The sequence below is a fragment of the Castor canadensis genome, chromosome 7 (genome assembly GCF_047511655.1).
Source record: "Castor canadensis chromosome 7, mCasCan1.hap1v2, whole genome shotgun sequence".
NCBI classification, from domain to species: domain Eukaryota; kingdom Metazoa; phylum Chordata; class Mammalia; order Rodentia; family Castoridae; genus Castor; species Castor canadensis.
In genome coordinates this window covers 122,224,078-122,251,895 of record NC_133392.1, presented here as the reverse complement: position 1 = coordinate 122,251,895, position 27,818 = coordinate 122,224,078, and the positions used below count along the sequence as shown (strand labels likewise).

The window sequence follows — 27,818 nt, the reverse complement described above, 5'->3', positions numbered from 1 at the left end:
ATGTTGTTGACAGGAAGCATGTGGGAAAAAAACTTCAGTATTAGGCTTTATTATATTAACAAGTTTTGGGGTTTTTTTTTTTTTTCCTTCTCTTTCTTTTCCCTCCTTCCCCTTCCTCCTCTTCTCTTCTCCCGCCTCCTCTTTTTTGTGGTACTGGGGTTTGAATTCAGGGCTTCAGGCAGGTGCACTACCACTTGAGCCACTTCTCCAGCCCTACTGGCCACTTTTCTTCTCAACATTTCATTTATTTATGTATAGTGATGCTTGCTAGAAGTTCTAAGTGCTTTTTAAAAGTACTTTACCTTTGACTGCTAGTAGGAATTTGGTATGCTACATTTGATTTTGTTTGGAACTGTATATGAGCAACTTCAGCATTTCTGAATTTATTCTTTTAACATATTTTAGTATTTTGCAGATGACTTAAAAAGAATGCCGATGACTTGGCACATAAAATTATTTGAAAAATATAACCTGTGGTTTTATAAAACTTGCAAATTAAATTGTAAGGAATGCATACTTACAAAAAATTAATAAACATGATTCTGTAAAGTAAAAACTAAGAGTTTCTCGTTCTCAAATGACCACTTTCCTTATTCCCACTCCCCAGAAGTAACAGCATTTTGTTTCCTGTGTCGCTATATTAAATAACCTTTTAAAAATGCAGCTTTGAGTATGTAGCTAAAATAATTTCAAAAACCACAACTTTAATATTATGTCTCTAGTATAAGGTAAAGTACTCAGTTAATGTTAATTTTACTTGATTTCTGGTGTCTCATTTCTGTGGCTTGCTTTCTATACTCAGAACCTATAAATTCATGTTTAATTTTAGATTTTGTAATTTTTTTCAAAAAGTTATTTGCTACATCTGAATCCTAGGAGGCAATCTTAATATGCCTTTCATAGTATCGCTGTATTGAAAATGCGAGTTACATCCTTTATAAGAGAGAATAATTACAATTTATGGGCTAACCTGGGGCACTCTTTGAGATTGAAGGATGCTACAGATAATTTTGTGAGACAGCAGGCATACGACTTTCCCACACTATCTCAGCTATTTGGTCATCCTGTTACATACAGACTTTGAGTTTTTGCTTACTTTATTTGCTTTTTAGGTGGCTTTATTGAATGAATTGGGAGAAACTTTTAAAAAGAGAGGCTATCAGTGATCTTAATAGAGAAAAATGCTACGAATTCCAAACTTACATTGTTCAGTTGTTGAGTAACCAAATCACTTTCTGGACTCAGTATTAGTGTTTTGTTCTGTAAGTGAAAACATTACATAAAAGTTGTAGCATTAAGTGAAGAAATCATTAAAAGTAAGCAGGTAGTCTTAATTATGGTTGAAATTTGTGAATTTAAGTGTTAGTGTCCATACCTGATTCCCGTTCGGTAAAACAACTCATTTCTCTCACAATTCAGATTTGTTTTCTAGTTTTTTCTTTAAAATAGAAACTTAACATGAAACTATTGCCTTTATATCTATATCTGTTCTATTTCTTTATTCATTTATTCATATGTGCATACATTGTTTGGGCCATTTCTCCCCCAAACCCCCCATGCCCCCAATTCTAGTTTTTTAAAGAAGTAATGTGTATTCAAACATTATACTCTTTTGGGAAAAATGGATTTCTTTGTATTATTTGATTCTTGGTCACCAAGGTAATAATTAAATACAGTTTACTTTTTGTGGTTCAAGCATAACAAGTTTAAACATCTCATACTAGATTTTCATCTGATCTATTTTCCAGACTGTATTTTATCACTTGCTTTGTCAGTTGCTCATACCGTATTTTTTAACATTATAACTTCTTCAGAGTTCATCAGCTTACTGTTTGTTTTCCTTTTTTTAAAAGCATGTTTAATGCAGCTTAGCTTAATGCTTGTGTTCCTTTCTTGATTATACATCTCTATGAAAAGAGAAAGATGTGGTTTTAGTATTTGGTTATTATTTTTTTTAAATCCATCAAATTGAGTGACTTCTGTATATTAGGCATTGTGTAGTGGTTGGGATTATAGTGATGAATCCTGGTTCTCTTAAGTTTCCAGAATCATAAACGGAAATAGAATACCTACTATTACCTGGAATGGTGTATTATTATACCCATCTTATTAATGAGAAAATGGAGGCAAAGAACGTGACTTGGGTAGATCACATAGGTTATTTATCAGGAAGTTGCAGTTTAAGGATTTAAAATTAGATCAGTCTTTAAAAGTTGTGTTCCTTTTTATTACATCAAACTCCTTCAGACAGTTTTCACATTACATGTTAGTACCTTTATGTTAATAGAAAAGTGTAATGTATTTGAAGTCAGAGGACTAGGTTAGAATACCACATTTCAAAGACCCTGCTAGAAGAGTTGAGTAATAAGCACTTATAAAATAGAGTCAGTATCTCTTTACTATATAGTGCTGATGAAATGAGAAAGCACAAAGCACATTACAGAGTATCTAATACTCTGAAAAAATCTAACGTATCTTATTTATGAATGGCAAATCTATGGAGTTAGACCTGCTTACTTAGAACTTGGGAAAAAACCCTTAACTTTTGGGCATTCTTGGGGTACCCAGTTGTTTTTGATAAGAAACCTGTAGCTACCATGTTGATAATAGAGAACCTAATTTGAAGCCTTAATTAACCAGGGTATTGACTTAAATGGAAAATACCTTCCTAAAGGTATAGTGGAGGAAAACGTTAAATATTAGGTTCAATTTATGTACATTTAAAAATTGATAATCTTCCTGGGCCTGATGCCACATATCTGTAATCCCAGCACTTGGGAGGTAGAGGCAGGAGGAATACAAGCTGGGGGATAGCCTGGGCTGTATAGACTGTATATATAGTCTTTCAAAAAACAAAAACAAAATTGATAATCTTCACTCCGAATGAATTGATAGTTGATTAAAAGTAGGTGAAAATCTTATTGACAGAACTTCTTTGTATCTCCAAGTCCTGTTCTTCCTTTAGCTGAAGAGGATGAACCACAGGGATAAATAGGGATTATCGATGTTTCAAGATGTTGTCATCAAAGGAAATCACAACTTAGTATGCCTCACACTAAATCATGATCTTATGAATATGTCATCATTAAACCAGCTTGTAAGTCATCTGATAGACAAAATAGTGTCATTTCTCTAAAAAACTTAAATTTGCTAAATTAAGTTTCTAAGAATCAGAAAAGCCATTAAATTTGGCATGATATGTTTTGTTTTGTTTTTAACTTGACACTTACAGCTCATGTACTTACTTTTTCTCTGTTATAGTTACAAATTTTCTCTTATTATTCCTTTACTTGATAATTGATGGTCAGACTCACAGCATGGTAACTTTCTATTCTCTCTTTTCCTTACCTTTATGGAAGATCAGTACTACACTTGCTTTTTTCCAGTCTTCTGGTATCTCTCCAGTTCTTGAATTTTCAAAAATAATTGTAAGTGATACAATTGTAAGTATGCCGTATACTTCTTTCATTGGATGAAAGCTTATCTGTGATGCATGTCATCTCAAATTGCTAATCGTTAACATAAACTTTCCAAATAGTCTCATATTTTAATCAAAATGATATTCTGGCATAGTTTTCATTAATTATAAGGAATGTATTTTTCTGATTAAAAAAAATCATCTACTTTTGTCCATGTTCATGTCATTCAGTTTTCATTAGGAGGGTTGTTTTCTTCGGGGTTTTTCCTTTGCTAAAATTTTAAGCTGTTTTTTCCTTTACAGTTCTAATAACTTACCCAGTTTTCTTGTTACTCTAAATTTTCTGTGACACTTGAATAATTTATTTCTAATATAATTTCTTTTTCTCTTTTTGTAACATTTTTATTACATACTATTTTGTACTGTTTAAGAGAAAGTACTGCATATAAGGCACTTATTCCTTTAAGTTTTCACTGAGAAAAAGATTTGATATGAAAATAATTTGTCAAGTTCTTTTTACAGTGTTATTACTCAGCCTTCCTGTTCTGTTACTCTCAGTTCCTCAAATTACCCATACATTTCTTAATTTCCTGAGTCTGATCTCAAGAAGACCTTAAACCACCTTTGGCCACTTTTTACCTCCCTTGTTTGTTACTCTTCCTCTGTCAGCAGAGATTACTTTAAAAGCCTTTACCACCTGCCTCAAAAGTTGATTCCTATACTGTATGAGGGGAGTGTCTCTTCAGAACTTGCTTGTACTTTAGACAGTTTTAAGGACTGCCCTTGAAGTGCTCCTCTTTTTAATGGGGTGAAACATTGTATTAGTATAAGTCAAGTGTTCAGTGGCCCACCTTAAGTCATTAATAGGAATTGATTTAATTTTGCTGACATTTGCTAGCTTTTTAAGTGTTCTCTGAGAAAGTGGTGCTATATGCATTAGAAATGATAGTAGGAAGTACTGGTAACAGTCTTGATATTCTTTCTGCCTGTCTAGATATTTTAGAAATTCTCCCACAAATTGAGCCCAATAAATATGTTTGTATTTTTTCTCTTTATATTAAGTTGGATGTATCAATTTGGGCTGATGCTGAATTATGTATTATTCTTTTAGACTTTGTATATCTACTTTAGCTTTCTTTTCTTATTTTTAGTGCTGAGATTCGAACTTGGCCTCCTACTTGCTAAGCAGGTCCTCTACCTCTTCAGCCGTGTCCCTAACTGTTTTTGCTTTGTTTTTCGGATAGATTCTCACATTTTTTGCCAGGGCTGGCCTGGACTGTGGTGCTCCTGTTTACACTTTCTGTGTAGCTAGGATGATAGACTCCCACCACCACATCCAGCTTATTGGTTGAGATTGGGTACCGCTACCTTTTTGCCCAAACTGGCCTTGAACTGAGATCTTCTGGATCTTAACCTCTTGAGTAGCTGGGATTACAGATGTGAGCCATCTTTCCTGGCCTACTTTAAGCTTTCTTTATTTGCAAAGTGCTCTTGAAAACTAGAGTTGTCTTTACCATATCTGTTACGTTGGGTAGGTTATTTTTTCTTTATAGAAGTTTCTAATTTTTATGTTTAGAATATAGTTGTAATTTCTAAGGAGAAACTTCTAATTTGATTTCCTTGTTATATTGCACACTTTTTGTATTTCTCTACAATTGTGTTTAAAGTTTTTTACCTTCTCTCTCTCCTCCTTTTTTTTGGGTGGTACTGAAGATTAAACTCAAGGGCTCACTTGCTAGGCTGGCACCCTACCCCTTGAACCACTCAGCTAGTCCTTTTTGCATCAGTTATTTTTGAGATAGGGTCTTGCTTTATGCTCAGACTGACCTGGACCTCAATTCTATTTGTATTTCACCTTGTAGTTGAGCGCCACACCAGCTACTGTTTGAGATGGGGTCTCATGGACATCTTTGCCTGGACTGGCCCAAGCTGTGATCCTCCTGATTTTTGCCTCCTAAGTAGCTGGGATGATAGGCCTGTGCCTAGACTTTCCTTTTTTTTTTTTTTTTTTTTTTTTAAGGTTTTTTCTCCTTTTTTGGGGGGGGGACGACAGAGCTTTTCTTTGTAGCCCAGGCTATCCTTGAACTGATGATTCTGCTGCCTTAGCCTCCTGAGTGTTTGAATTACAGGTGTGTACCACCATACCAGCTTAATTTAAGCTTTAAATGAATTCCTACAGAAATTGTCAGATTATAAAATTAGTGGCACATCAGTGTTGCAACCTCTTTGGTCCTGATTATCAACAATGCAACATAATTTCTGGAGTTATTGCTGAAGTACAAGAGAAGAAAATAAGTGAGAGAGTAGACAGAGGGAAGAAGGAGAACAGAAAGGCAAGAGAAACCTAGGGAAAGGGACATGGGAAGCCTGGGATCACGGCATCAGCAGTTGCCAGATGATAAAGCCAGTGCCACATGGGTTCATCTAGCTCTTAGCTAGCATGGGAGGGTATGATGAATGGCATAGTTCCTGCCCCCTGTATATTCGTTCAGAGAAGTCAGTCAGGCAAGTATAGAGTACTAGATGTATTCCCAAACTGCTTGTTGTCAAGAAATGTGAAGTCACAGCCCTAAAGGGTCTGCCTTATTTTCTCAGTTTTTTTCAAAGGAAGACAGACCACCTTCGGCATGGTTAAGGACCATGTTTAATCTTATTTAAAAACAAAACTCCATTAAAAAAGGACTAATATGAATAAGTGTACTCCCTTAGTGTCCTAAATGTTGAATGGAAAGAGGAACAGATAATACTTAAAGGCAGTTTTTATAAAATAGTCTTTATCATGTCATGAGATAGTCAGGCAGATACTAGATGACCTTCAGAGATGTTATAAAAGTAACTTCAGTGAGTAGCAAGTGGCTTCGGTGACTAATTAGTGCATTCTTATTAGAGTTGAAAAAAATAGTTCTATTACTGTCAACTGCTTGTCCATGTTATTGATACATTTGCACATTATTTTATTGGATTAACATTATTTTAAATGGATTAACTGTGTAGATTTTTTACTTAAATACACCCAAAATTTGTGGATTACTGTGAAAGGGGGGTTAAGCCGGTTCTGAGATTTTCAGCTGATAACTATTATCATAAACCTCCTCACATACCTTACCTAAAGAAAAATGAATTGCCAAGATTTTTGACTGGATATTGCAAAACCTGTAATTTATTTAAAGGTAAGGAAAGTTGTGGAAGACTTTCTAGAGGCAAGTCTGAGATTTGAGGCAAGTTATATGATCCTAGCAGTATCTTCAAAGGGTTATTTCTGAAGAATTAATTTAGATGGAGTTCAGATTAAAATAATTTAACTCTAATTTGTTTCCATTTATTCCCTGGAAGGTTTTTAGTCCAGTAGTGGTTTGTTCAAAGTATATACTAAGTAGATTTTTATAGTCATGTAGTTCTAAGTGGACTCAGAAGAGGAAAAATTCTAAAAGATCACTTTGTCCCTTTCTTTTAGATGTTTTGCCTTTTTATTTACTTACAAATGTGTCACTGATCTTTTAAAATACCTAATAAAATGTATTTAACTGATTTTAACTGGATCTTCGGTAATTAAATCATTGATAATTTTGTAGCAGTGCTCTGTGAAATAAAAACCAAGTAGTCCAATTTTCCTCCAGTATATTGACACAGAAAGAAATTGCTCCCTTCTACAATATAGTATGTATGAAATATGGTTAGTTATCCTTCCTTTTCTACTCTACATATCAAATGTTTCTAATAGGAAGTTCTCTGTTATCTTTACAAATGAAATTGCTTAATCACAATTTCATAAACATGGATTATGTGTACATTGTTTATTAAGATTTTTCTTTCTTTAACTTTGTTTTTTGTAATATCACATATTGGGAAGGGATTTTCTTCAAACAGTTTCTTTACCTGTATATAAAAGCACATAGATTTATCAATTTTGAATTCGAATTAGAAAATATAAGTTGGTTTATTTCCCAAAGTCTAATCAAACTTAGACTTTTAATCCTTTGTTTCAGAATTTGAATTTTAGTTTGAGGAAAAGCAACATTAGTAATAATTGTGGTAGTGTCTTTGGTAGATACAATAACTGCTGTGCTAATAATAGGAGGAAGGTATTTATTTGGCAAGTAAGAAGACAGAAATTTAGGGACTAGAGGCAGAGTACTTGAGTAGCAAGTACAAGGCGCTGAGTTCTAACCCCAGTTTTGCCAAAAGAAGACAGAAGTTTAGAAAGCCACAGTATCTTATTAGTACCTGAGCTGGAATTAGAAACAAGGTTTGCCAACCCATTGTTATAACCATAATATCTTACCATATCAGTCTGGTGTTTTGAGATAAAGGCTGTGAAATGCTTTAATAATGATGAAGTGTTATATATGTAAAAATGAAGTATTGCTGTAATATAAAAGAAAATTTAGTCTCACTTCACTGAAATGGGGAGTATGGAAATGAGCAATGTGCTTTGGCCAAAGACAGGGAAAATGTAACAAGTCATGTTTGAGATGGGTATCCCTTAGTACAGTTTTGTGGTTGAGTTAGGATTTTGATAGTAGTAGTTCCTTACATTTATGGCATGAAAACTAGGCATGCAGATAGAAGCTTCTGTTAATCTAATTTTCTCCAGCTATTTTGTCTTTTATATCTAGGACTGATTTGTTTTACAGTCAGATGATTAAGAACTCATAATTTTGAGTAAAGTTAAAATATATGAAAACCACGTTCTCTTGGATCTTAAGATTTAGCTGTACAAAAATCAGACTTTGCCAATGCTGGACTTTTAAACTGAGAAGTAAGTGGGTCCACTAAATAAATAAACATTTATACCTTGGCTGGAGTATAGTGTTCATGCCAAGGACAAAACTGAGTAAGGAACTTGATTAACAGAAAATGTCAATTTCACTTAGAATGGGGCATGTTAGAAGAGGTAATTCTTCTTCCCTCCTTCCTTCCCTCCCTCTTTCCTTCCTTCTTTTCTTCCCTCCTTCCCTCTCTGCCTCTTTTCTTTCCTGTCCCTTCCATCCCCTCCTCTCCTTTTTTCTTCCCCTCCCCTTCCTTTCTTTCTCTTTCCCTTTCCTTTTTGGCTGTACTAGTGTGTTTGAACTCAGGGCTTCACTCTTTTTTTTTTGGTGCTGGGACCGAACCCAGAGCCTCGTGCATGCTAGGCAAGCGCTGTACCACCGAACTACATCCCAGCCCAGGGCTTCACTCTTGCTAGGCAGGTTCTCTACCACTTGAGCCATGCCTCTCCCCCACAGCACACACCTTGTTTTTTTTTTTTTTTTTTAAACAAGGAAAAAGGAAGGGAAACTTCAGAGTTGATGGAATGGGTTAAGGAATAGAAGACCCTAACAATGAGAATATGAAGTTTCAGGGGATAGAGTGAACTGAACAAAAACTAGAGGGAAAACAGGAGGTAATCTAGGTGGTTTTAATGTCACTTTACCTAAGTCACTGTTGCTCTGGTGGTTAAGTGGGAGCCCATTATGGATGGTGGTGGTGGGGCTGGGTTAACAACAGCAAATGAAAGAGTAGAGTACATCTTCATTTGAGCAGCAGCACATTTAATTGATGAGAATGGAATAGTGCTCCTGACTGATAAGGGAGGTTGATGTACCATTATTCTTAGAGATAATTTAAATAGATCTATATATGTAAAAGTGCTGTTGATATTTTAAATATTGAAATGCCTTTATGAAGGATGAAGGATTTTGTGTACCATTAAACATTGCTTGGGTAAGCTAGATTTATTGCAAATTTTCTTTTTCTCTAGGGTTTGGATTCAGGATTTGTTCCTAGCGTCCAAGACTTTGATAAAAAACTTACAGAGGCTGATGCTTACCTACAAATCTTGATAGAACAATTAAAGGTATGGCATTAATTTACATATTGAATTGATAAAAAGTAAAAGTTGCTGAGCCTGAGTTTGAGTTTTGTTACTTGATGTTAATTTCCAGTGTTCATAGGGATCTTCAGCAATTTTTAAAGCTGACTCAACTCAAAGATCTTTAATTATATTGGTAAATAGCATGTTTTACATAAGGTACTTTTTGGTCACTGAGAAAAAGATAAATATCTAGACACAGCTAGAGAAAAATAAGCAAGATTAGATTCATATTCTGAAAACTGGTAAATTACAGCTTGATTTCTAAGACTTTATTTTTAGGGAGGAGTGTATTATAGGTGGCTTGTTTACCTTCTTTATTATTGCTAAAATAAATGTCTCCTTTGATTCCTACTTTAAAATGAATTAAAAGCACAGGTCCTGGGAGAAAGGAGTGTTGATAAACTTGGAAGACAAAGCAGAGAAGACTTTGAGTTCAAACTAATATTTTAAATTCTTAAAACATGTGTTTTCTTTGCCTCTGATTCTACCTGATTATTCTTGACTATTTACCTGATCGTTCTTGACTATTTACAATCATTCACACGATAGAATGTGACTTGATACAGTGCCTTGAAGAAAAAAATATGTTGTCTTGAAAATACATATCCATGGAGGAAATGTATTTAAGAACATACTTTTCTATGTTTAATAATAAATGTACACAATGCAGTAAAGTAGCTTGATGCTATAACCATTTTTTTAAATCTTGTAGCTCTTTGATGACAAGCTTCAAAACTGTAAAGATGATGAACAGAGAAAGGTAACTTCGATAATCATGATTTTTGACAAAAATTTTAAATCTAGAAGTCTTTTGGAAAAATAGAAGTACATCAGAATTTTTTCTATTATAGTAGTGTTATTGAAGCTAGGTGTGGTATTGCATGCCAGCACTGATGGTAGAGTAAGTTTGAGGCCAGCCTGGGCTTCATAGCAAGATTCTATCAAAAACAAAACAACCCTCCACTGCAAAAAATATTATTGATCTATTATAATAGTACTACCATCTGAACCTCAAAGGGAATTTTCTGGTGAATTTATGTTACAGTTTTATATTTAAACAAAAAGGTAATATGCAAAATTTTCATTCTTTTTTTGTAAGCACCTTATATGTAGGAGTTCAGTTCTTCCACTCCACATATGTGTTGAGGTACAAAGTTATTTATTTTTTAAATTTCCCTGTGGTCACTTCAAAGGAAAATAGTTTTCAGAATAAGCAAGTGACATGAGGAAACAAGTAATACTTTAGTTTAGTTACACCACCTTTTCCCCCCTTGGATTTCTGACATCTACTTTGTAATTTGCATATTATCTTCTCTTTTCTAATTAACATTTCCCTTATTGACTAGATTTCCTGATGTGACTTTTTTTTCCATTGTTTTTTTTGCTTTTCTGTTGTCTATAGCTTTGCATTTGGCTCTTTTATACCTAATGATAGTATTAACTGATGTTCTAACTTACCTTTCATTCTTATTTTTGGAAATCAATCCCAGATTGTTTTTTAAAGTAATTTAGGAAAGATTAAGGTGATTCTTGTCAAAAGCATTTTAGAATCACATAATGAAGTATGTACAAAAGACAAATCTGTTTTCAGGAAAGGAGTAAGAATGTTTTATCTTGTTCTTATAAATCTTGAATCAAATCATATGAATTTTGTTTTAAAGAGTTTAATTCATAAAATGGAATTTTTAATTTAAGTATTTGTTTTTCACTTAAAAATATAACAAAAAGCACTTCCTTCCCAACCTGCTTACACTCACTTAGACTAATGAGTACATTGTGGTAAAATTCTTTAAATGACTGATCACTTAAAAACAATGATATCTCCTTGTGTTTCTCATTATTTCTATTTAAACTTACTTTTCACAGAAAATTGAAACTCTCAAAGAGACAACAAATGTAAGTTACATGTTTGATAAACTGACTTTGCAGTAGAAGGTGCTTTAAAATGTTACTTCTATTTTAAACTGCTAATATTGGTAAGAACTGAGGTTTCAGTTTTGATAGATTTTTATGGGGTTAAGAATTATGTCATTTATGTTGTAAGAACTTTGGTAAATGTCACAGTGTACCCCCAGTACAACAATAATATTTTAAAAAGATTAAAAAAATAAAAGGTATGGATTTCCTACTTTAAAAAATTGTATCATTGTCCAAAGGAACTTAAACTAATAAAATAACCCCTGTAGTTGACTTCATCTACCATTTCATCTGTTTCTGATCTTGCCTGTCTGAGATCCTTGGATAAAAAGTGTTCTTCATGCACAAGTACAGGTTGAGTACTCTTATCTGAAATGCTTGGCCAGAAGTATTTCTTAATTTTGGATATTTTTGGATTTTGGAATATTTGCATGTACATAATGTGGGAGGGGGACCCAATCAAAACACGAATTTCATTTATGTTTCATATATACTTGAGGTACAGAGCCTGAAGATATTTTTATATCATATTTTTAGTGTACCTGTCATTTTGACTGCACCCTCCATATGAAATATGGCATTTTTTTTTTACTTGTGCCATCATGCCAGCTCCAGATTATGGAGCAGTTTGGGTCAGGGCTCATCCTTCATCTATTCTCCTTTTTATGATTAAAATGCAGTATGATTCAAGTTACCTAATGAAATGGAGACATTATCTAATGAATCAAATGAGATTTATGTCTTGACAAAAGGATTTTAGAAATATGCAAAATAGTATTTCAGGTTTATGGATATTTTGAAAGTATCCTTTACTGTGCATATTTCCGTGTCCATGTCTTAGGAATTGACATTTGGGTTACTGCTGTTGATCTAAGAAATTTGAAGGTTAATTAGTTTTGCATCTCTTTCCCTTTGAGGTGCTTAAAATCATTTATTCAGTATAAACAAAGTTTTCTCATTCCTTAACCAACCCTAGATTGCTAATGAATAACTTCATTTGATACCTGTCACATATTAGGACTCATTGAATTTTCCAAAACACAGTATTGTTGTGAAGTGTAGACTTAACCCCTTTTTGCAGTGAAACTGATTTTTATATTTTAAGCTTTAGCATCATTAACCATTTTATTTGAGGCAAGATCCTAAAATAGTGTTTTGTTTTCTTAGAGCATGGTAGAATCAATTAAACACTGCATTGTGTTGCTGCAGATTGCTAAAGTAAGTAAATTTTACTTGTGCTTACCTTGATGTAAAATTTAAAAATTATAATGGTACTTTTCTTTAATAGACACAAACTCAGTTCTGAAACAACTACCTTTCTACAATAAACTGAATTGTCTATACTATTGAACAACTATTGTGTTTGGATGTTATCTTACCTACACGTGTCTGCTTTCTGGGAACAATTTCTCTTGGTGGCTGGGAAGGAAGGGAGCATGTTTGAATGACTCACCCTTTCCTTCCTTTTTACCCATTATTGCAGCTTGGAATAGAGCCATCTTGTGCAAAATCTTATACAATTTTTTTTCTTAGAATATAAAGAAGTTAAGTTTTAGCAAAGTTTTTTTGCTTATGCATGGTAAAGAGTATAATATTTTTTAAAAATGTTTTTGATACAGGTTTTTTTGGGGTATTCAATTATATGAAGGAACTACTCTTTAATTACTGTTCTTTATTTATGGAACAAAATATATTTTGAATTGTTATGGGCTAAAATATTCATGTAGGGCTCATCTTGAGACTCCTCCCGCATGGGGGCTTTTCTTCTCTTTTCCTCTCAATAAACCTCTGCTCTTTTACTCAAAAAAATTCATGTATATTGTCTGCTTTGCTAAAAATTGGCACACTCAAATAAATATTGCCCTAAATTTTCAGAAAGAAGAATTTTATTGAGAATAGCATTGCTTAAAAAGTGCCCCCTCCAAAAAAAATTATTTCTACCCGACTGTACATCACTGTCTCTATAACCAGTGGCAAGAAGGGGCGGATAGATAACTCAGCAGCCTAGGTTGAAAATGATGTTTGCTTGAGTTTTTAATAACTGGATTATTTTACTTAATTATAGAGACTTTAATCTAGCCTTGTTAGTGACACAACACAATAGTGTAGGAGAGTCCATTTGTATTTTTATTATGAGAAAATTCAGCTTATAAGTTAAAGGGGGCACGGTCATTTTCTTTTGAGGCCAGACTTGATATGTTTAAAGTGTCAGAATTTAGGGCTTGTGTTCACCTGCTAGATATTCCTGTCTACTATTCCTGATTTCCTGTATCTGTGTCTAAACTTTTCATCTACTTTTTTTGGATTAGAATATATTCTAAAACTAAGAAGGGAGGATAGGGTTTGGAGGCATGAAAGGGGTAAAGTTTTTGGTTTAATTTTTCTTAGCTGTGAAATTGCATGGGTAGATGGAGGATACAGTTCCCCCAGCACCTGTATATAGGTAACCAGTAAACTACACCATGAATGGTGTGAGTGAGTAGATATTTCAAGGCATTCATATTGCTTTCTCTGGTTGATGGAGGAGGTTAAAAAGCTGATACAACGTTTAGGCTAGTTTCTGTGATCTCTGAAAATCATTCAGGTCTTTCTTTAGATGACTCTACAGTAGGGCAGCTTGGCCTTTTTCAATAGCTCATGTTTTATCCACTTGTCAAGAGCATTTTTGATGTTCCATGTCTTTGAAATGTGTTACAGTTCAGATTATTAAGGCTTTTTTTCTAGAATTTCCTAAAGTTTAATGTGTGTATGCTACCTGTCTATTTTAGCCCAGCTTGATAGACCTACATTTCAAGGTCCTTTAGAATGAATAACTTGAATCAAGTAAGAGGAGTTTGGCTTTATTTAATTTGAGAAGAAGTTTTATGTTGTAAAGGCTTTTTATGTACAACTTTCAAATTGTGTTTGTACTGTTTATAAACTCTATGTTTGAACTTAATTTAAATGTAAATAAGACCATATCACTTGGCTGCTCAAATACCCCTAATGCTTTCCTGTTTTATTTGGAATGAAATCTAAACTACTTAGCATAACTAACATCATTTGAGCTATTACTGATCTCATCTCCTACCCTTGCTTGATCACACCATTCAATAACATTGGTCTGTTTTCTTTTTTTCCAGGCAAGCCAAGTTTTTTTTCTACTTTAGAGTTTTGTTTTGATTTTTGGGTGAGACTAGGGTTTGAACTCAGGACTTCATGCTTGCAAACCAGGCATTCTACTACTTGAGCCATACCTCCAGCCCAGCTTTGGGGATTTTTACTTGCTTTTCTCTCTATCTGGAAGGTACTTCACAGATTTCTAACAGGCTTATTTCTCATTTCACTTTATTCAAATTTCTGCCACATGGAATGTCTTTGGAAAGATCTTTCTCTTAAAAGAAAATTCTCTAACTTAACACTGGTTTCTTTTATTTCACAGCCTTGTATCACTAGCCAAATTTACATGGTGTTTATTTAAATATATTTTGTCCATCTATCTAAGAGTATAATCTCCATAAGTATTTAGTCTTACCACTAGAATCAGTGTTCTCAGGCTTCCATAACAAAATTACCATAGACTGGATGTCTTAACCAACAGAATTTTATTTTGTCATACTGAAGGCTGAAAATCAGGCTTTTTTTAGTTTCTGGTGAGGGTTCCTTTCCTGACTGGAGACACCTACCTTCTCCCTGTGTCTTCATATAGTGTACCAAGAAAGAGAGAGCTCAAGCCAGTTTTCTGGTGTCTCTTTCTTTTAAGGATACTAATCCTGTTGAATCAGGGCCCCAACTTTATGGCCTTTTTAAAACTTTTAATTTCTTTTTGGAGGCTCTGTATCCAAGTGTAGCCATTTTGGGTGTTAGGGCTTCAACATGAGAATTTTAGAGTACAAAAACATTGGGTTCATAACATCATTTTATTCTTAGTGCCTGCAGCAGCCTGCCTCATAGTGTGTACCTGATCAATAAATAAATTATCAAATGAGTTTTCTAATGTATAATGTTTAGTGGTTACATGGTTTAGTGTTTTCACTATGGACTTTTTACTCAGCTTCCTTTACTGTGCTGTAATGATCATTCTTATAAATTAACCTTTAGGCAAATCTAGTCAGTTCACTAATCTGTGATTTAACACCTTTTTTAAAGTAAGGACAGGCAGGACTGGGTGGGGGGAACCTCTGGAACTAGAGTTTTTTTGGGAGGGGGTGGACTGGAGTTTGGGCTCAGGGCCTTTTTCTTGCTAGGCAAATGGTCTGCCTCTTGAGCAACACCTCCTGGATCTGAATTTCAACTCTGTTACTTGAGCAAGTTTGTCTATTGTCTGTGCTTTGCTTTATAGTCCTTATAAAACAGGGTAGCAGTGTCACTTGTCTCTTACTGAATATTGTGAGACTTATATGAATTACTTTTTATAATGCTTTTAATACCAGGCATATTAAAATACTTAAATATTTATTAAATAAAAAAATCTAGAAGGATATAAATCTTAAAGTGACAGTATTACATGTAGGTAAAAATGGAAAACTTCTACCTAGTACTAATGGAAATATAAATTGTTATACCTACTTTGGAGGACTGCTGTTTACTGGTAGGTTAACAATACTGGAGTCAGCTCCTTTGAGGAAGATAATGCTATTAGTACAAGAAGCCAGCCCAGCCCTAATTGGGGCTGATACAAGTCCTAGCAAATATATATTTCCTTCAAGTCTGAGTTGTCTTTTTCACTTTTTTTTTTTTTTAGAGGTTCTGTAGTTTGAACTCAGGACCTTGTACTTGGTAGGCAAGCAAATTACCACTTTAATCATACCCCTAGTCCTTTATGCTTTGGTTATTTTTCAGATAATTTCTGCAAAGCATCTGCTAGAAAAAGCATATGATGCAGCTGTTTACAAGATCATATTTCTGGGTCCATCTGATGTCTTCATTTTAGTACTACATTTATAATTCACTTGAATGAAGCAAGGATCATATTAGTTTTCTATTTATTATTAAAAACTAGGCTTTATATCTAATTTTCTTACTTAAAAACATTTTCCTACATTTTTTATTTAATTCTCACAAAAACTCTGAGGAAGTAAGTTCTGTTTTACATGAACAAACATGAAGAAGCCAAAAAAAAAAAAGTTTTCTTATGTTGCAGTATAGTAAGCCTGGTTTATTTGTGAATTTATTTCATGTGGTTTTAACCAAATGTGAAAAACAATTTCGAATAAGCAAATCAAAGAAATTTTAAGTCCGATGCACGCATTGTGTAGCTCTGTTGATATAGAAAACTCTGAGTCTGCATTACTGTCAGTTGTGTTTGAATAGTTGCACAATCTGCTCAGTGTTTTCCTGTCTTAATTTTGTGGAAATACGCCTTTCTCCAACAAATATCTGGGTTACTCCTTAGATAGTACTCACCAGGAAAAACTTCTATCACTAAGGAATGAGACAGTCTCGAAAGACTGTTCATTCCTCACATTTGTACCCACATTGGTCACAGGCGCTGTTAAAGGGAGAGTGAGGAGGAAGACGATCAAAGAGTCCAGGGTACACAAAATGAGCACTTAGGTCCCTTTCACATGCTGTTACAAAAACAAGTGTGTGTTGGCATCTCCCACCACCTTCTTCCTCACTCTTCTGGCAGGACAAAATAGCATACTAAGAGTATGGAATGAGACTGCTGTACTGCTCTTTCTGTCATGGTGTTCTCATCCATCTGATGGGGTAGTAGTGATAGTACCTATGTTATGAGGCTTTAAGTAAATTAATATACATAAATACCTAGTAAGAATTCACTGTTCTCTTATTATTCCATCAATACAACAGTTAAATTTACGGAAACAAAAGTCAGAATGTCTATTTAAAAAAACTATTAGCATAATTCTGAGGCCAATAGTTAGAATGTGAAATTGTGTTCATTCAGGGTTTTTCAGGGTATGTGATCATCAAACCTTAAAGTGCAGTAAGAGTTTGAGAATTGTTGTGGGGAGTTGGCATAATTTACTTGAAAGTTTAAATATAGAAATATTGAGGGTCAAGCCATGCATGGTGGCACACACCTGTGATTCCAGCATTTAGGAGGCTGAGGCAGGAGAAGTGTGAGTTCCAGGTCATCCTGAGCTACATAATTGAGACCCTGTCTCAAAAAAAACAGGTGGTAGGGGAGTGGGAAGAAAGACATACTGAAGGTCTTCAATTCTGAATTAGTATTTCTGCTTTTAATTGTTGGTACTAATGTGACTACAGTTTAACAGGATATTTCCTCATTGAACTTAAATTCCTGAATATAAAAGTAATTGTCCTATATTGATATTGATTGAATTATGTGTGACTAAAAATGAACAAATGGAATGAAAATATCAGTGAAAGCTGAGAAGTAGTGCTCAGTTTTACTTACCTGGTAAAACAAGCGTCCTTAGGAAAATTGCACAAGACATTAATTACATACATGTAAGAATGAAGTTAATATTTTTAACATTTTTCCTTAAGGACCAGAGTAATGCGGAGAAGCACGCAGATGGAATTATAGTAAGTTTGATCTAATCTTTTTTGTTTCCCTTACTTCTGCAGAGCATTATAACCAGTCATGTCAGGAGAGACCTTTCTACTCATTTTTCAACACAAATTCCTCTTTTTACCTTATTCACTGCTTTTTGTTATTAACTCTTGCACTTTTTCTTGAGCTCCTAAAGTTGGCCATCTTTCAACAATCATTTGGAGGGGACATGACAGTCTTAAAATGTTTCTAAGTATTGGTTCTGGCTGAATCACTTTGCATGTGTTAACTTGAAAGGTTAATCATTGTATGAAAACTCAGCTTTTACAATTAAATAAGACATAACTCACCATGCTGCATTTCTTGTCAACCTTCTCTTTATCTCAGATGAAAGCAAAGAGGGGAGGGTGCAATACTGAAATATCTTAATCTGTTTACATATTTTCTTTTTCTTTTTAGATTTTGTGTGTTGTGTTAACTGTCATTATTGCTGTGTTATATATTACACTCTTCTTGGAATAAGTTACAACATGAATTTTTTTACTTACGGCCATTTTCTTCTTTCTTCCTTCTTAGCTTTTACTCTTCCCTTATATTTAACTCCCCCCATTAAATACAAAGAAGAAAATTGTATGGCTAGTATTTTCCAGGTGGAAATAAAAGTTAGTTTGAAGATTTGTAGTTTGAACTACTCTAGTTTTATGGTAACTAAATGACTTCTATTGAGACTATTTCCAAAGCAGAAAACAGCCTCTTTTTTTGCCTCAAAATTTTACAAGTGCCAGTTTGTTTGAGACCTGGAAACAATCATTAGAACCATCTCATGCTTATGCTTGGAAAGGATGAGCATGTTTTCTTTACACTTGGTTTAAAATGGAAAACAAAAGCTAGATATTTATATTGTTTGCAAATTTCTTAAGAAAGATAATAGAAACATTTTTGAAATATGAATTAAATATATTGTAATTTTCTCTGTGTTCAAAGTGTGAGTCTTAAAGAGGTAATATAATTCAATGATATAAATGCAATAAAATGTAATTTATCTATTTCAGAGATATCATTAAAGATACCATGGTTTGTTTTCTGGCATATCATGGCCCCTAAAGACTACTCCTAAGAAAACTCTTATTGGTAGCAGTTATCTCTTTTCCTTCAAAGCCAAATTAATTATGTTTAAAAACATAAGCAGAATTTTATAAAGCATACCAAAATGTCTGATCATTTGTAATTAAGGACATCTGGTAAGTTTGTACTTACAGAAAATTTAAATTTGTGGAAAACAAACTTATTTGAAGCATTTGCTCAGAAAATACAGTATTTCCCAATTTCAGTGTTTATTTTGAAGATACAGACTGCTCACTTGGGCATATATACCAGCCCTATCACTTGTTATTTGTAACCTCACACAAGTTACTTAACGTTTTTGAGTCTTAATTTTCTCACCTATAAAGAAAGCTGAAAGGTTCCACCTCTGTTGTTGGGAGGTATAGAGTTAAATATATGGTATTCAATAAATGTTAGCTCTATGTACTTATGTATTATTTATTATGTATTGTTTTGTACAAATTTCATTAATGTCCTAACAAATTATAGCTAAGGATTATTCGTTTACACTTTCCAAGTTCTGTACACATTCATCTTTTTAAAAGCAAGGTGTATAATGTAATTTCATATATTTTAGCATGAAGTTAATTGATCAAGGATGGTAGATAAGTATAGAATGTTTCTTCTTTTTCTATCAAAAATAAGAAAAGATTGTGTACTTTTAATATACATGCTAAAAACACAGAATTACAACCAGAATTAACTTTTATTTGTGATTTCCGGACTGGGATGCCTGTAGTCTACAAAATAGAATAAAATCTACTGGGCAGTGGCAGAACATAATGGAAACTGAACAATAGGGGGGAAAGGCTGATTGATTAACATCAGGTCATTTTTCTAGCAACCTGGGTTATTAAAACAGACACAAGTAGACTGGAATCTTCTATGATCATCAAAAATGGTTTGTTTGGGGATCCGCTTGTTTCCTTAGAATTTCTGTTGGTTATGTGGCATTTAGCCTAGGTGATTCCATTTTGGTTTGATCTGGTCTGTTGGGGCCTAGTTCAAGAGCTCAACTCAAAATAGTGACCTCCCATAATTTTTAGCAATGCAAAAGAAGTTTAAAGGTATTTTATTTGTTTGACAAACTTAATTGTAGAACATTTTATATAGAAAAGAAAAGATAATTATCCAAAAAAGATAGAATTCCAGTCCCTGATTCCAAAGTTATTTTATTTCTTAGTCCCTACAGTGGAAGGGGTCAGGAAATGATACATCCTCATTCCTGTGTATTGGTGGTGGGATTTTTGCTTTTGTAAAGCACTTAGAGTCCTTTAAAGAAAACATTGTTTAACAAGAAATTTTAAAATGAGTCTGGTCATGGTGGAACATGCCTATACTCCAGAGAGACAGAGATTCAGAGGATTGCAGTTCAAGGCCACCCTGTACAAAAATTAGCAAAACTTAATTTTAGCAAACAAGCTGCGTGTGGTGGTACACTCCTGCAATCTCATCTACTTGGGAGGTACAGGTAGGAGGATCGTGGTCTGAGGCTGTCCTGGACAAAATGTGCAAGACCCTGTCTGAAAAATAACTAAAGCAAAAAGGACTGGAGTCTGTGACTCAGGTAGTAGAGCATCTGCCTACCAAGCAAGGCCCTCAAGTTTAAGCCCCAGTGTCTCTTAAAAAAAAAATCCACACACACAAAACCAGCTCCAAGACTTGTTGAGACACTTGTTTCATTATTATGGTATGAAAATGGAATCATAAAGTAATAACTAGAAAGCCTTTAGAGGAGCATATAGTACAGGTTTTCTCCATTTTATAGACTGGGAAACTGAAGCCCATAGAGAATAATAGACTTGAGGATTCTAAGGAATTAAACTTCCAAGTCTCTGTTCCTGTGCTTTTCTCAATGCTTCAACTTCAGAACATTTCCACATTTTACTTTATTAGGTTTTTGTTTGTTTGTTTGTTTTTAAATGATACTGTGGATCAAACCCAGGGCCTCATGCATACTAGGCAAACACTTAACCACTGAGCTACATCTACAGCCCTCATATTTTTATTATGAATGATTGTTTGCAATTTCCTGATTGTCTTCTCTAGTGTCCTTTGATTTTCAGTTAGAATATTTATGGTAAATTGACTATTGACAAGAATTGTTATGTTCAGATCACTTGATTTAAGAGACCTGATTTAATGATTTTTAATGTTTATATAAAGAGTTTTCCTTTAAAAAATTTAGACATTAAATGAGAAAGCTACAGAAACTTTGCTATTATTTCAGTTTCAGTTTTGTTAGGTGCTTTTAAGGTTTTCAGATACTTTTTTTTTTTAGAGGTTTTCTTAGCATTTTATTATAGAAAATTTCAAACATAGACACAAGTTGACAGGATTGTACAGTGAATACGTACACACACACACACCCCACCTGGATTCTACAGACAGCATTTTGCTGGATTTGCTTCACCTCCACATGTTTGTGCATTCAGATACTTTTTGAACTCATTCAGCAGCAAAGAATTTTGTTTGAAAGTCTCAAGCTGTCATACATCTATAATCCCAGCACTTAGCAGGCTAAGGCAGGATGATTGTGAGTTTGAGGCCAGCCCAGGCTATATATTGAGTTCTAGTCCAATCTGGGCTACATAGTGAGACCATATCTCAAAATAAGTAAAATAAAGTTCATACATATCATTCCGCTCATAAAAAAAGAATCAGTAAGCTGTACGGTCTTGTTTTTAAAATGTCATCATGCTGGCAGAATAATTACTTGGCTTCAAAACTCAGAAACCTAGACCCCTCCCCAATAATTATAACTACATGTTTAATTTTTTTATTCTCTTCTAAATCCTCAAAAAGACATTTTTTCCCACACCTAATAGGAGGTACAACCTGTCTTGAGTGACCATGTAACTGGACACCCATACTGTGTGACACTTGGTCAGGTAGCAGTGGACTAGATTGGAGAAATGAGTTCTTAGTGGTACAGGTCCATTCACTAGTGATGAAATAAGACTTGTGGTGAAATAAGAATTTTTGAAGTACTGAATTGAATTGAAAGGTTTGTTTTCTGAAATCTCTCCACACCATTATACAAATCTTTTTCCCATATAGCTTTACCATCTTATGTGATAGTGGTTCATTCATTTTCAGTTTTTACTATGCTTTGTTAGAAGAAACTCTAATAATTTTGTATAAAAAAGGTGTTTCATTTCCTTTTTGCATTTTGACCAACTGACCTATATAGCTATCCTCAGGATTTTGCTCTCAGAAATGTGGGCATTTTACTCCTTGGGTTGGGTCAGCATGAGAAGGACATTTAATTAAAAATAACTATACTGTGTTTCTTTATCTTAGAGTACTATTAACCCTGTAGATGCAATATATCAACCTAGTCCATTGGAACCTGTGATCAGCACAATGCCTTCCCAGACTGTCTTACCTCCAGGTATAGTATTTGGAAAACTGTTTCACAGATAAGAAAAAATTTAATTTGGTCATCACAGTAATCTTAGCCTTTTCTGTGTTTGGAAAAAAATAAATAAATAGTGTCTCAAGTGGTAAAGCACCTGCCTTACAAGTGTGAGGCCTTGAGTTCAAATTTAAGTACTGCAAAAAAATAAAATAAAATAAAAGTAAACAAATGCAAAAGATTAGCACAACTGGAAATAACCTGGAAAAAGAAGATAGTATTTTGGTATTAGGGTTTTGAAGTGTGATGAAAGCAGTTTTGGTTTTCAGAAGTGGGAGACTACAGGGTTGCTAAGACTTTGATTTGCTGATAGTGCAGGGTTCTAGAACTTGGAATTCATGGCCATCAAGGAAAGCTTAGTACACCTAAATCTAGGTAAAGGTAACTCAAGAATATTCAATTGTGGGATATTCCTTATAACTGAACAATGTAAATGTTTTATTCACAGTTAATTTTAAGACAATGAGAAAGGGAAGAATGAAAAGTGTGATGGCTAGTGATACCATGGCATCTGTGTTTTTAAGTACAGAGCAATAAATACTTTTTTGAAAAACTGACGGAGAGCGATCAGCCAGCTACTTACTCCTTTTGCTTTTTTTTTTTTTTTTTTGCATCCAGTATTGCTTATTCTCAGTAATGATATAGTAAAGCCAGAAATTGTACTGTAAAAGGACAATCCTTTTTTTTAAAGTACTTATTACGTGAAATCCTTGTATGAATTTTTATTTCGTATTGGAATGAACTTAATATCTTGTAAGGAACTCAATTAGATACTTTGCCCTATTTCAAATTTTATGTGGTTCAGTTTGCAGAGACACATTATCATCAAATGCATTTATTGGTTTTACAGAGCAATTGTACTAGGGTATTAGTCTATCAGAGCTGGTTTCCTTGTATCCTACCTCTAGTGTCTTAGTGCTCTGTAGCATGTCATCGTGGAGTTTAAGAAACTAGAAAGTCATAAAGTGGTAGTATGAACTTAATGAAATATTGTTATAGAAATTTCTAATCTTTAGGATTTTGAATCTCAAATAGTTGCAGTCAACGGAGTATATTTAGCTGTTTCTCTGACTTCATTCACATATTCAAATCTAGAACCTGCTCAGTTGTGTAAGTCAGAGCAGCGACCATCTTCCTTACCCGTTGGACCTGTATTAGCCACCTTGGGACATCATCAGACTCCAACACCAAATAGTACAGGTACAGATTTGTGTAACCTTTACTTCTCATGACTCTCCATTAATATTTGAGACTTGTGTTTGATATCTTATTGGTAGAGTTTGAGGAAATGTGATGTATATTTCTGTTGGAGAAAGCTTAGTTGCATAATTAACAGTGCCATACATGAAGTGGGTAACTTGTGAATATTAGGAGTTTTAGTAATTATAATTTAAATAAAATAAAATTTTGCAGGGCTTTGTTTGTGTATCTTAAAAATTACTTTGGGACCCATAGTGAATTGTTTAAAAAAATGAATTACTCAATTTAGTTTTTGTTTGACTTCCTTTCCCTCTCTAACATAGGAAAAAAAAAAAAAAAGAAACAAATCATGTTTGCTCTCATAAAGAGATTACAGAGGCTGAGGGAGTAGCTCAAGTGGTAAAGTACCTGCCTAGAAAATGTAAGGCCCTGAGTTCAAATTCCAGTACCACCACTACCACCTCCAAAAAAGAGAAAGAAATCTCAGTTCTTAGGTTTGCAGTTCTCATTCAAACTAATTTTCTTTTCAGATACATTTTCAGTGGTGTAATCACCTGAGTATTTGCCTGCTACTTAATTGTTAATTCCTTGTCTATTTTTTTCCTATTCTAATAAGAGAAAGTTTCTTTACTTGCTTATTTCTACTGTTGAGAAACAAAGAAATAAAAGTGAGCTGCTTTGCAATTTCTGTGATAAGCATTATGTTTTAGGGGGAAAACTATTGCTTAAAGAGTATTTTTGAGCACATGATAATCAAGTGTGGCCAACTGATTTGCTTTTTTTTTTTTTTTTTCCTTGTCAGTTCTTGGGTTTGAACTCAGGGCCTCACACTTGCCAGTTGGGCACTCTACCATTTGAACCACATTCCCAGTCCTAGATTTGTTCTCTTAACTACAGAGCTAAAGATACAGGAATGGTCTAAAAAACCAGACATAGCTCTGTGTTCGTTTTTATTGCTGCTGTCTTTAATTTCTTTCAGACCTGTGGCCTTGGCTTTTTTTTTTTAATTGTCTGCAGTCATTTAATTAACTTTAGTCTCTATGAGGCATCTATAGTGGATTGGCATCAGTTACTGGTAGCCTTTAGACACTTGGTAATTTAAATTGATCTTAGTACTCTGTCTTCTTTCTCTGACTCTCCATTAATTTCCATTTCTTTTATTAGATCCTTTAGGAATAGAAAGATGTTCTTCCTAGTCTTTTCTTTTTGTATTCTTCACATAGCTGCCCTCTGTTTTAATCTCTGTCCTCTGCACTAGGCACCTGACACAGGCTTAAGTAGGAAAAAAAAAAAAAAACAAAACTCTTGTGTTCTCAGAGCTTTGTGCAGAGATAGTGTGTTTTCTATGTGACTACTGTGAAAAATGAGTATGAATGTGATAATCTGAACAATATATAAACATTCATGTGATCTTGATATTCTTTCCATTTTGCAATTCCCATTGGCTCTATGTATCTGGAGCTATAATATAAGAGCCGTGGCTTCCCATTGTTACTGGTATCTATTGTAGGTCTTCCAACACCAAATTCACATAATCAGAAGAGCTCCCTTCTAATATGAAAGGTAAATTAATCTGAAACTGTGAAATGGGAATAGAGTTTTTTGCTCATTTATTTAAAAGGCTGGAGAGGGTTGTAGCTCGGTGGTAGAGTGCTTGCCCAGTAAGCATGAAGCCCTGGGGTTAGTCTCCAGTATTGTAAATATAAACAAATAAAAATAAGATAAAGGCTTTGTCCACATTCTATAACATAATTTACTTTTTTCATTGTCTAGTTTAAATGTTGATTTTCTTTACAAATAATGCAGAGACTTCTACAAACTTAACCAAACTCTTGACTTTGGAAAGGTCTGCTTTATACCCATCTCCCTAATTGCCAACATTTTCCCCTAATTAAAAACATTTTAACTTCCTAGGCAGTGGGCATTCACCACCTAGTAGCAGTCTGACTTCTCCAAGCCATGTCAACCTGTCTCCAAATACAGTCCCAGAGTTCTCTTACTCTAGCAGTGAAGATGAATTCTATGATGCTGATGAATTCCATCAAAGTGGTTCATCCCCAAAGCGTTTAATAGAGTAAGTATATGAGTAAGATACATACTCACATGACTCTTCTAATTTTAAAAATGTAATTTGATTTTGAGATTGTAGTGACAGATTTGCTTATAAAGTTTGTGAAAGGACAGCTTACTTTTTATTGGCTTACTGAGCAAAGTCACTTCTGTGAGTGTTTTGGTTTTACTCCTGACTTAGTCTGAATGGAATAAATAGCATCAGATGTGATAATGTGCTAATAATGTTAGAGCACCTCTTGACATTTCTGTAGCAATACCAACATCAGGAGAGGATTCAATGAGATTAAGCTATGAAGTGTTACATTACAAATAGGAGGTCACTTATACTTGTTTTTGTACTTGGGTGGAGATACTCAACATCTATAAGCCCAGCACTATTTGGAGGGATGATACAGAAGTTAAGAAGACCATGCATGTCTCTGCCTTCAGATAACTTAAGTCTGTTGGGGGAACAGACAGACAGGTAAAATCCATTTGGGCTACTATAAACTGTAGCTTATAAACAACAGATATTTATTTCTCACAGTTCTGGGATGCTGGAAGTCAAGGTGCTGGCAGAGTTGGTGTTTGGTTGAAGGCTTGCTTTCTTGTTTATAGATAGCATCTTCTACATGTATCCTATGTGGTGGATGGACTAGGCCACTCTCTGGGCTTCTTAATCCCGAGCACGAGTGTATCACCTCATCTTCTCATCTTCACCCAGGAGCTGTACCTCCTAATATTACCACATTGGTGATTAAGTTTCAACATACCAATTTGGGAAGGATACTAACATTCAGACCATGGCATACAGTAAGGATATGCACGGAAAACTATGGGACATTTTGAAGTCTGGAGAAGTCAGAGAAAGATTCTAGGGGAGGGTGAGGATGTAATTCTAAAGTGTGATGTGGATGAGTAGAGAGAACAACAATAGGGGTGAATGAGCAGGGCTAAATGGAAATGTTTCCATGCAGGTGGAACCCTGTTAGAAAGGCCTGTAGGCAAGGGATACTTGGTTTCTTTGGGGAGTTGTAAGTAGTTTGATATAACTGAAACATAGGATGGTAACTTTAAAAATTGTTTTAAAAGATCCAAAAATTGACAAGGCCTGGGTATGAAAGAATCCTTTAGCCTTTGATGAACTTTGAATATTTTCACGAGTCATGGCAGTTGCTGGTTTTGTCTGCGTTTTAGAAATTGTGCACAATTGAATGCAAAGGGGCTGAATTACAGTTAGAAAGACCAGCCAAAACCTGGTAGTAAACTGAGAAATAACAGGTGGCATGTCAGAAGTACCTGAATCCCAGATATGAACCAGGCAAGTTTTGGCAGATCTTGATGGTAGGTTTTTCTCTCATTAGAAAATATTTGACTCTTAGCTGGCTACAGTGGCTCACATCTCTAATCCCAGCTACTTAGGAGGCATAGATAAGATGATCACTGTCCAGGTCAGCCTGGGCAAAACCTGAGACCCTATCTGAAAAAAAACAACAAAGTATAAAGGGCTACAGGCATGGCTTAAGTGGTAGAGTGCCGGCCTAACAAGCACCTAAATTGAAACCTCAGTATCACCCTTTCTCCCCCCCAAAAGAAGAAAAAGGAAATATTTGACTCTTTTACTTCATCATATGAAAACATTGACATGTTCTCCAATAAGCAGAAGACTTGTCAGCTATAACAGTATGCAGATTGAGTTGCTATAGCCAAGACTTCAATTCTAGAATCTCAGAAAGAATGGGTTGTAAATCTGTTTTATTGTGTGACCTTGGGTAAATTACTTAATCTATAGTTCTCAGTTTCCTCATTTGTAAAATGAGGGTGTTAGTTTTAACTTCAGGGAGTCATTGTGAATATTTATTATTTTGTTGTTGGTATTGGGATTTGAATTTGGCTTTGCTCTTACACTTGAACTTGAACTATGCTTCCAGCCCTTTTTACTTTAGGGGTTTTTGTTGTTGTTTGTTTGTTTCTTGTTTTTTAAATAAGGGTCTTGAATTTTTGCCTGGGGCAAGCCTGGACCCTAATCCTCCTACCTACAGCCTCCTGTATACCTGGGACCATTGGTGCATGCCACCATGCCCAGCTAGTTTGTTGAGATTGGGTCTTACTAATTTTTTATCCAGGCTGGCCTTGAACCTTGATCCTCCTGATCTGCCATTCCCTTTCTCCCCCAGTAGCTACCACTGCACTCATCCTCATGATGAATATTTAAATGGGAATAATGTAAGTCCAGCACTTATTTTATTATAAAAAACACTAATATTTATTTGCTTTTGTGTTTGTTATAGATGTAGTTGGCTTCATTTTTGCTGGGAATATTTTCTAGCTTTATTGCTTTGTCAGGAGTTGGTACTATTATTATAGCTTGGATTTTACTTTTTAAGACAGT

The 27,818-nt window shown here is 34.4% G+C and overlaps 1 protein-coding gene across 9 annotated transcripts in view; it reads left to right on the top strand.

Annotated features, from left to right (window-relative positions):
* The window catches only part of Osbpl9 (oxysterol binding protein like 9), a 152,017-nt gene that overhangs the window by 106,296 nt on the left and 17,903 nt on the right, over positions 1 to 27,818 (top strand). For 4 of the 9 annotated variants that reach the window (XM_074080154.1, XM_074080148.1, XM_074080153.1 and 1 more), the window contains 9 exons: positions 3,360 to 3,428; positions 9,159 to 9,254; positions 9,985 to 10,032; positions 11,139 to 11,168; positions 12,357 to 12,407; positions 17,646 to 17,684; positions 22,060 to 22,150; positions 23,270 to 23,374; positions 25,289 to 25,448. In XM_074080154.1, coding sequence (XP_073936255.1) covers positions 3,360 to 3,428; positions 9,159 to 9,254; positions 9,985 to 10,032; positions 11,139 to 11,168; positions 12,357 to 12,407; positions 17,646 to 17,684; positions 22,060 to 22,150; positions 23,270 to 23,374; positions 25,289 to 25,448 — 689 coding nt within the window. The remainder of the gene's footprint in view (positions 1 to 3,359; positions 3,429 to 9,158; positions 9,255 to 9,984; positions 10,033 to 11,138; positions 11,169 to 12,356; positions 12,408 to 17,645; positions 17,685 to 22,059; positions 22,151 to 23,269; positions 23,375 to 25,288; positions 25,449 to 27,818) is intronic. The other 5 variants (XM_074080150.1, XM_074080157.1, XM_074080155.1 and 2 more) reach the window with 3 other exon arrangements.